We start from the raw sequence: 10991 nt of genomic DNA, 5'->3' as shown, positions 1-10991 counted from the left end.
ATCTTGAAGTATCTGCACTGCTTGCATTAAAAATGCATTTAATGATATATTATTAAATATAGATCTGCATTAGTTTGTGCATTTTATATCTCCTGGCAAAACTTTCTTCCTCCATTACCTAGTAAAGAAGGGTTTTAACCATAGTTGGGTGTTAGTTGAGGTCTATTTTCCTACTGGGGAAGTTCCTCTAGAGAAATACTGGCTGTGTTGTCTCTCACCCATCACCTAGAGAGGAAGCGTGGCCCTATCAACTTTTTATAAGAGGTGTTTGTTTAAGTTTTTTGCACAGGTATACTAAAGAATCAGTAAAGGATCATCAGAAGTACAAAATTAGTGCAATGTGTAAATATAAGTACTGTATTTATGAGGTTAACAAATTTTTACTGACCGTAGGGACTTCACACAGCCCTATAGTAGAAATAGGAGACAGTACCAGATGTCTTAAAGTGATTACAATCAGAACAGAAGATAAAGTGCATGCATACACAGACTCATATACACACTCCAGTGCCACTATCCTGCATAGGTTCATTCAGTGAACAAGTAACCAATACAGAGGAACAGACCTCAATTTCAGTGACCAATACTGTACAGAAGAAATTAGGAAGGTTGGGACATAGAAATCTCCCAAAAGGACTCAGAGATATCCATCCTGGGCTGCCATACTTTATTAAATTTTTGGAGAAATGTCCAGTATTAACCAGACAGAAAAAATGTTGGAGGTAAGGTGAAATGGCATATTTCCAGTGTAGCAGAATCAATTTACATGCATAAAACAAAAGTATCCGGAACGGAGGGTATATCATTTTAATGAGAACACAGACATCAGTAAAAATCTGTCAAGGTTCTAACCCTTCCCCATTCTATTAAAAAAAGTTTTTATTTCTGTCTTCATCCTTGTTTGAAAGATTTTTATTCTTATTTCCGTCTCTGTGACATACGTCATAGGAGATCTCATTCTTCCTTGTTCTTAACGTCCTATATGCAAGTGGAAAGAAGGAATTTTCGTTGCAGGTAGGCCAACAAAATCCCAACAAAGCCTTCAATGCAACCCCTTGTTTAATATATCAATTTAATATGCTAGATAATTCTTTATCACTATTCCAGAAAACAAATATTTAAATTACCGTGGAAGTCTGTGGATGCAAGGTTGGTTTAAAACTATAAAAAGGTGAAATCAGGCTGATTGGATCACAGTCTAACCATTCCAACTTAAATAATTGGATCAAGTTATTATAATCTGAGGAAGGAGAGTTGGTTTGAAACTATAAAGACTGAACAGATCATAGAGAGACTAGTCCTATATTGGAAGTACCTCTGAGGCATAACTGGTAACAGGACTATTTATGTCTATAATTTTTTTTTACCAGGAACCCCCTGATTATTAATGTTTGAATACTTTTATTGTAATCTCAACATGATTCTGTGTTATATTTATCATGTACCATGAATTGTTCTGCTGGTCTCATTATGTATGCAAAATATAATTCGTTTAGCATAGATTTATGAGATTTGTCTACTTTGCTCAGGTGAAGATGTTGGTGTACAGTCTTCTAGTCCTCTCCTTGGCACTTCGTGGAGCTTTTGCTAACAAATGTGGTGAGTATATTTCTTGTGTCGAAAGAGGTATGATCTACAACAGAGGTGCTCAGCTTTTTTTATTATCATACCCAGTCTGCTATTGTGCTTGGAGTATCACTCTTAACATGGTCATGGGACTCCCAATGCACTTTTGAGTGGAAGATTCTAATAATATGCCAATCTAAGGACTCAAAAAAAAACTCATTTGGGTCCATCCCAAATGCTAACAACAAGTTCCAACAAGAAGCTGTGCACATCTGTGCTTAAAGCTGCCACCATAGACACATAATGAGTTATTTAGTAAAACAGGAGCTTGCAAAACATGATGCAGCTCTGTATAGAAACCAATCAGCTTCCAGGTTTTATTGCCAAAGCTTAATTGAACAAGCTGCAGTTCAAAGCTGATTGGCTGCTATGCACAGCTGCACCAGATACTGGGTTTTAGTAAATCTCCACCATATTTTGCAAAGGATCCATCCAAACTAGTGAGCTTTGTATGCTACACTTTTTTTTACTCATACCTTTGTTCAGATTGGTGAAGGAATTTTTCCATGTTAAAGACACCTGTAACAGTGATATTTTAGGCCATATTGGTATTTATATTGGATTTTTCTAATGATTTATAACAGGCAGACCTTGGTTTCAACTATGACCAACATATAAGGTCCTGCTGTTAGAAATAAAAAACTATAAAGTAGGTATGGATGCAAACATATATCCAGAAGTAAAAGGTTTGAGCTATAAAATATATACAGACACTCCTCGCTTAATGACCTACCTGTTTAGCGACTTCTCGCACTTACGACCATTACGACCGTACTTTGCTAACTTTATGTTCTGTAATACAACATTCCAGTACTGTGTGTAAATTACACAACCTATGCAAATTAAGACAAGTGGAAGTTTTCAGTTTGATCTTTCTTGTTATTTTACTTATTCAGAATACTGTATTGTCAAATACTATGCATATATTGTACTACTGTATACAGTACATGCAGTTCCTCACTTAACGACCAATTCGCTTAACGACCAAGTCGTTGAAACGGAACTCGGTCGTTAAGCGAGGAGTACCTGTATTTAAATTCTGATAATTACAACCCAAGGTTTTCCATTAAAGTGGTTGTAAAGGCTCAAGGTTTTTACCTTCATGCATTTATTGCATGAAGGTAAAAAACCTTCTGTGTGCAGCATCCCCCCTATTACTTACCTGAGCCCAATCGTGATCTAGTGATGTGTATAAAAACCTTGGCTATCCTGGGTCTCTGCCTCCTCATCAGCTGAGACAGCAGTGGGAGCCATTGGCTCTGGCTTCTGTCAATCAAGCCAGTGAGCCAATGAGGAGACAGATGGGGTCAGGCCAAGCCACGGCTGTGTGTGTGAATGGACACATTGACAGCAACGGCTTGGGAGCGCACCTGCTCGGGTGCCCCCATAGCAAGTTGCTGGGCTGGGAACCTGAGAAGAGGAGAATCAGTGCTGCGCTGTGCAAAACCACTGCACAGAGCAGGTAAGTATAACATGTTTGTTCTTAAAAAAAATAAATGAACATTTAGTATCGTTTTAAGTTTAAATGTGTGCCTCTTGATTATTTTTATGACTTCATAAAGGTCATTTTTTTTTCTATTTGTTGTAATCATTCTGTATTTTTTTGCATTTACTGTGATGATTCTGTAATCTAATTAATTACATTCTGACAACAAATATACTGTTATGCATAAAACACACGATGAGAAAATCAGACGAAAAATGCTGCTTTTGGAGTGATCGTGCGATAATCTGATCATTAATACACAGAAGAAAGAACCCTAACTGTCAGGAAATACAGGCAGACAATATACTGTATATACTTCTTTCTTTGATTGTCCATGTCTTTATTTTAGAATATGCTTCCCTTTCTGAGACAAAGCAGGCTATCCTTAACCTGTTGTCATGCTGGGATGATGACACTGCAAATGGCATTATACCAGATTCTAGATACCCCACTGGAGATGTTGAATATAGATACAGGAGCTGTAAGGCAATCAAGAATTCAGACCGATATGCTAAAGGTGAGATACACATTTATATATCATAGTACATACACAATCCGAGTCAATGTATTGTCAAACACTACTCTGTATACAACAGGTCATCAATTATCTAGCATAGCAAGTTTTATTCATAATGAAAATATTATATACTTTGTGAAATAATTGATCTTCATTTTGAAAATAATGGTTAGACTTGTAAAATGATTGAAAGGCCAACTAAATAGCTTACATTTTATCCACAATTTTTAAATATATTTTGTAGGTTTGCAATAATCCCTTCACTGTAAAAATCAAATTGTTTCTTTTGAACATTTGGAAAGTTCCCATGTTGCCCATACAAATGAGATGTTTGCTTTTCTTTCTAAACTGCCAGTAGTAATAGTTTTCTGTTGGTGTGCATTGCTTCTGCAGCAGTAATGGAATAGGAAAAAATAGGACATTTTGAAAGGATGAGTTTTAATGGGCTGTCTAAATATTTTAAAGGGGTAACAAGTCTAATGGGTCAGGGAAGAGAAATCCAGAGAACGTGGCCTTGTCTGAGAGACAGAGATAGAGAGAACATTTTAAAATATTTTTAGGGGTACCAGAAATGTAGGTGAGGTCATTGTGAAGTGTTTTGTAGACAACACATAGCTACCTGAACTTTACTCAGAGGTTAGATGATGAAGAACAGCAGAGAAAACAATTGGCAGAAATGGGTAGCAAATGAGGGATGGTTGAAAGTATAATGGAGTCTTGCAGCTGCATTCATGGTAGACTATAACGATAAGGTATTTTAAAAGAAAAAAAACAGTAGTTTGCATCAGTTGGATTGGGCGCTTTTAAGGGCAAAGACAGAGAAACCACATAATTTAGGTGTCTGTGAAATGGATGTTATTTACTATTATGAAAAAAAAAGATTGCATTGCATGTAAAACATATCTTCTAACCTCATGTTATTGTCTTCATACTGTGCATGAATTTATGTTGCTATACTCTACTGCAGATGGAATTTACACACTGACCACTGAAGATGGAGTGGTCTACCAGAGCTTCTGTGATATGACAACCAATGGTGGAGGTTGGACACTGGTGGCCAGTGTACACGAGAACAACATGAATGGGAAATGCACTGCAGGCGATCGCTGGTCCAGCCAGCAGGGAAACAACCCCAATAATCCAGCAGGAGAAGGAAACTGGGCAAATTATGCCACATTTGGGCTATCAGATGGTGCAACCAGTGATGATTATAAGGTATTATAATGCATTTTATAGAGATCATAGAATTATTATATTCTATTAAACGAATACAATATGAGATAAGTGAGAGGCATTTTTGTAAATTTTTGCTTCTTTGTGGTTGAAGATGTAGCACCCTTCAAGATAGGTGCTAGGATATTTATGGTTGAGTATAGCATAATATGGTCTTCTGCTTAACAGGAGATGGTTAGGCAAATTTAGTAGCTCTCTCTGCTTAACAGAAGAGCTACAATTGTTTAGCTAGTGCTGCTGCATCTTGGTGAAGGTTCATCTGTATCCAGGTAACCAAGGAAGGTTCTGGGTGGATAGTATGAACCATGCAGATGAGCAATATGAATATGGATGCAGCTCCAGCCAATTACAGGGAGTGGTGCCTCTGAGCATGCTGGGTGCTAGTATTTATATTCAGTGAGCACATGGGATCTGGGTTCTTCTTCCTCTTCCTCTTCCTCTGAGAAGGGAGTTCCAACCACATGCTGCCAGAAGGCTGAAATCCAGGGTGCTTCTGAGAGCTGACTGAGGGGGATGTCTCAGATCCTAAACAAAAAAAGAAGTATTGGAGTGTACTCAGGTGTCAGGTCACTTCCAATTTTTTGGTGCACTAGTGCCACATCCTAGTTCATCAGACCAAAAAAATGGGGGAAAAAATAGGCAAAAGGAAAAATGGACTTTAGAGGCACAGAAACCATAAACACATATCAGTAAAATCACTTGTACTTTACTATGACGATAATAAAGTACAAGTGATTTTACTGATATGTGTTTATGGTTTCTGTGCCTTTAAAGTAAATTTTTTCCCTTTGCCTATTTTTTCCCCCATTTTTTGGTCTGATGTCTCATCTTATCTAGTATCACAGAGAAAGGTGACCTGCAGCAAGGGCCTTATGAGTACAGAACTTTCAAAAGGGATCCTGGGATTTGTGCTGTTTAACAACCTCGAGACCTACATAGTCAGCTGTCCACTGTCCTCAAGTGTGAATAGTTCAATTCAGAGTATCCCACTATATTCCTTCCCTATCCTAGTTCTAAAACAAAATAAAAACAACACAAACTACAACCCTTAGACTGATCATTGGAGTAACAAGCGGACGTTGTGTGCACCTGGCTATAAGAAATACTGTATGCTTGATTGCGGGTGAAGATTTAGGGGAAAGCCTGGGCGAAATACTAGCGGCTCCTATGGGGTTAGCCCTACAAAGGCTTATGCATATTATTACAGATTCTAAAGTGTTCTATAATCTGAAGACATTGTAAACCTACCCATTTATGTGGAGACTCCCAACCATAAATTATAAAATATCTAACAAAATTGTGACTTTTTAAAAATACTTCACTCTGGCTCTTATAGATCAGATAGCTTTGAAAATCAATTTTAATCAAACTTGGGGGAAATTCTTACAGTTCCTTCTCTGAACTGAAATGTGATAATGTCTGAAAAAAGATATACATTTATTTTTAAATGATTTGTTTTAGAATCCAGGATATTATGATATTACTGCCAAAGATCTGGGTCTATGGCATGTTCCCAATAACACACCCTTGTCTCTGTGGAGGAATTCATCCCTTTTGAGATATCGAACAGAAAACAGTTTCTTTACTCAAGAGGGTGGTAACCTCTTCCGGCTTTACAAGGTAAATGCTTTATGGAATTTAAGAGGCTGCCATTGTTTTTTTTATGTGGTATAGCTGTCACTACAAAGGCATTTTGACATGTGTTGCAAAGTTCTTTGAACAATTGGAACTCTTTCAATTCAATTTAAATTTAAAGTGGAACTACATTGCATCTGAGCACCAAAAACACTGTTTATTCATTTTTAATATTCAAACCAAACTCACCCATCCATCTATACCTCCATGCTTGATTTCTTAAGAAATCAATCTTGAGTAAGGACTGATGATTCGTGTAGCATTTACTTAATGGCATACAACTGCCCTTAGCCTAGGCATGCAGGCAGGAGGGTGTGCATAGCTCTTCCTTCCCTCCTAAAGACTCCTGAGATGTATGACATCATTTGCCTAGGCCTGGAACCAGGAAGTAACTGAATAAATTTATAAAAAAGATTAAATACTATCTATTTACTAATGCTAGCAGCATAAGGATAAAACATAGTCAGTGTTGATTGAGAGAGTAAAATATATACAACAAGGTAATTAAAATCATACAGATGACAGAATGACATGAGAGGAAGTCACCAATAGAACATTTATTCCAAACGGTTTTGTGTATTTGCTTTGTGCACCATGGATAGTGTGGTGTTATTACTACAAGAGCTTTAAAGTATAACTAAAGGAAAAGCTTGTTTTTGTTTGTTTTGGATAGAGTGGAGAGGAATTAGGCCCCTGTCAGGTTTTATGGCAATCTATGCCCCGTCAGGGAGATTCACCCTCTCCATGTGCACTGTTTACCATTATCATCGAAAGTGAAAGTAAAGAAACCCCAAATTTTGGGTTGTCCTAAAAAAAAGTATTAGAAAAGAAAGCTTCCAATGAACTAGGGGTCCTCAAGGAATTTCCTTAATTTGCAGCAATTTTCTCACTTCCTGTTTTGGCTAGGGGACAGGAAGTGAAGGTAAATCTCCCCGAATGGGACACAGATGTCAAAAAATAAACTGGCAGGGGTTATAACCCTCCTTTGCTCTATCCAAAATGAAAAAAAAAATTGTCTATAATTCTACTTTAAGTAATTTATATAGTAAGTATATAACAATAATTTGAACCAATGTTTGTACCCTACTGATAGAAATACCCTTTGGTGTACAATATTGGAGCCTGTTTGACACACAATGGACCTGCTGTTCCTATTGTTTATGACTTTGGAAGTGCTGACAAGACAGCAGCTTACTACTCACCACTTGGAGGAAGTAAGATCATGATGAATATCCAATAATCCTTATCTATGTGAATTCTGTAAAATTCTGATCACAATGTTAATGCAACGTTCTTTCTCTACAGAAGAGTTCACTGCTGGCTATGTCCAGTTCCGAGCTATTAACTTTGAAAGAGCTCCCCTGGCTCTGTGCCCTGGTGTAAAAGTGACAGGCTGCAATGTAGAGCATGTAAGTAATAGTACTTCTCTGACACAGGTTGATTTGCTAAAGTCAAATAGACTGTTCACTGAGAATTTTTCCTTAACTTAGTGAATGAGGTGAAGCTCTGCTGAATTCCATCATGCAATCATGCACATGCAAAAATACAGTTTTTATTCTATGGGAAAATTTACTTGCAAGGTGGAAATTCCTTTGCGAGGCTAACAGCGTATTTGTCATTAGAAATGAACTGTTATGACTTGCAGGTTTTAAAGGTTTCTTATATGTAGGCTCACAGTTGCCACATGAAGGCATTATATATAGATTATATGTACATGTGAAACATCTGTATACATATGTTTTATATTAATATTTATTTTGCATACCTTTCTTATGGGGGCTATTAACCCAACAGTTTTGGATGTATGGTGGGGTGGGGGCCTTGACAAAAGAATAAAGATATAGATATTAATTATAAATTATTCTTTATGTTAGAATAATTCACCTGAGGTATGAAAGGATGCATATTATTATGCACAATAGACATGTTTCAAGGTATCTCTCCCCCCCAAGCCTATATACCTTGAAACACGTTCTATTATGCATGTCCAAGGGAGATGTCAGCAGAGGGTAGATCCTGGTCTTGCAGCCACATATCCTGGCTTTTCGGTCATCCTAACCATCTCACAATGGTGCTGGTGCTGGTGCTCTGCTATCGCTGGATCATCTGTGCTTTCTACCGAGGCATAGGTGTCCCTATCAGAGATTGTTGGATTCCTCACTGTGTAATGACCCAGCCGTATTCCACCATCCATCTCTTATTTTAACCCCTGTTAAGCACATTTCTTATTGCTATTATTACTTTTTCTGGATTTGACCTACCACATCATCCAGGCTTTGCATTGGGTCTTTTCCCTCCTATGTACAGTACCAGGGCTGCTGATAATACAACTGGTCTACCTGTACTGGGTCCGGGCCCCATCAGCTCTACAAGGGGGCCCGGTAGCTTTGCTGTTCATCTATAGTACAAGCAGTTTTTAATTACATTTTCCCTGGGCCCCATCAGCTCAGCAGAGTGGCTCAGGAGGCGGAAACAGAGAGGGGATTATTTTTAAATTTCAGAAAGCAGGAGGATAAAGCCAGCACCACAGTTTCCAATACTGATATTAAAGTCCCAGGTGGCTGCTGCTGCTCACAGAATTTCGCTGGTGGAGTTTCTACTTGCCTCCCTCAGTAAGTGCTGAGCAAGGTGGAGGGCAAGGCTAAAGTCCTGAGCAGGGTGGGAGGTGACAGATAGATGGCCGACGAGGGCACAGCACAGGGGTACTGGTACATGAGCAAAGTGGCATAACTGCACAGCACTTGTTTTTGGAAAAAGGTGTAGAGACATACAGCAACTGTAGTACTGCAAGAGGCAAGTCAGTGCAAACAGCCATGTGACTGGCAGCCATATAGCATCTGCTGCATTGTGATCATCACCATTGTCGGGATGATGATTATAAGCACAGTGCGATGAAATGCTTACTTTTAAATCTCATTCACACTTGTATTTAAAAACATGTGGCCACAAAGGCACTGCCACCATAGTCTGTAGTACAGGAGTGCAGACGGTGGGTTGTACACACATTCCTGACAGCCGCAGCCACCAGTGTGTAGTATCCTCCCCGCCACCACCATACTACGACAGTGCCTTTGGAGCAAACACAAGTGTGAATGAGACCTAAAAGCATCTTACTGAGCATGTGCAGATCTGACAAGCCAACAGTAGGCTGTCAGGTGGAAATGATCTGGCAGTTATGCAGACACTGGATAGCTTCCACATACCTCCATGAGTGCCAGTCCTCCACCATGCATGCACCCACACCATGTTTCCTAGGCTCAGCATTCCCATCGGCAGATCCAGGACAAGCATAGCGGGTGCCATCGGGTAGAGGGGAGGGAGATCAGTAATTGTCCAGTCACTGATCTCCCCTTATTGCTAATGACCCAGAAAGAACGTGTAAAACGTCACTTCCAGGTCCTTATTTCACTTTCTCCAATCACTGAAAGTCTCACCAGAAGGAAAAAAGTAACCTCCCGTGCTCAGAAGACCAGATCAGGCAAATATGGACAGATCTTCATCTATCTTATTGATCCATCAAATTTGGGCAATGCTGTGAAGCCCCCTTAAAAGCTGGGGAGGCCCAGAATGGTACTACAAAACAAGAACAAAAAGGGGCACACAAGCCTTGCGCATTACCTCAGAAACAAAGTAAAATGCTAGGAGGATGGCTGATGTGTTTCGAAGGGAGAGGCCCTCTTCTTCAGAGCCCTTGGGCGCTGACGCATTTCGAGGGGAGATCCCCTCTTCTTCAGACATCCTAGTAGCATCTTCCTTCATCTGGGACTCTTTTTGGGCAAGGCTTGTGAGTCCCTTTTTGTTCTTATTGTGAGAGTCTCCACTGAGAGTTTGAAGGGCATTTCTCTAAATTCTTGTTCTGAGTTATGTAAGGAGGCTTTCGTACTAATCAGTTGGTAATATTTTTTTGCATCTTTCATTTTCTTAGCACTGCATTGGAGGAGGGGGATATCTCCCAGAGGGATCACCTCGTCAGTGTGGAGACTTTGCATCCTTTGACTGGGACGGCTATGGAACACGTAGTGGATGGAGTTCCAGCAAGGAAATTACTGAGGCAGCTGTCCTACTGTTCTATCGTTAATCTGAAAAGTTGTCCATATTCTTCCCTTTACAGTTTTTGTTTGCTTCAATAAAGTATAGAATACGTTTGGGTGAAATCTGGTTTACTTATTGTTTAAATATATGTTATCCATCAAAATGACTCAGATAAGGAAAAAATATCCAACATAAACTTCAGCTCTCATTATGATAAATACAGTAAGTGCAAATAGTGTGTATAAGGGTATGCTTACCGTATGCTACTTTACAGTATGAATGTAGTACAGTGATATCCAATGAACAATCTTAGAGTCTGTCTGGGGTAAGAAGACCCCCTGTTTATGCAGCTTGGTTAGTATGTAATTCAGACAATGGGGTGAACAAAGAGAAGGGAGAAGAGTTTGAGAGAAGAACTTGGAGTGAGCTGTAATTTTTAAATGTAGTTATTGTGCTTATTTT

General features: G+C 39.0%; 1 protein-coding gene across 1 annotated transcript; it reads left to right on the top strand.

Moving 5' to 3' along the window:
* Positions 1 to 1535: 1535 nt before the first annotated feature.
* On the top strand, positions 1536 to 10636 carry LOC149449777 (intelectin-1-like). Its single transcript, XM_089692736.1, has 7 exons — positions 1536 to 1599; positions 3462 to 3629; positions 4597 to 4844; positions 6324 to 6482; positions 7591 to 7711; positions 7803 to 7906; positions 10423 to 10636. The coding sequence occupies exons 1-7, from the start codon at positions 1536 to 1538 to the stop codon at positions 10573 to 10575; spliced, it is 1017 nt and encodes a 338-aa protein (XP_089548862.1). The 3' UTR covers positions 10576 to 10636.
* Positions 10637 to 10991: the final 355 nt, after the last annotated feature.

The sequence above is a fragment of the Staurois parvus genome, unplaced genomic scaffold (assembly GCF_062004578.1).
Source record: "Staurois parvus isolate SC_StPar_1 unplaced genomic scaffold, SC_StPar_1.0 ptg000604l, whole genome shotgun sequence".
Taxonomy (NCBI): Eukaryota; Metazoa; Chordata; class Amphibia; order Anura; family Ranidae; genus Staurois; species Staurois parvus.
Note: the sequence above shows the minus strand (reverse complement) of the source record. Positions and strands in the feature narration are given on the sequence as shown.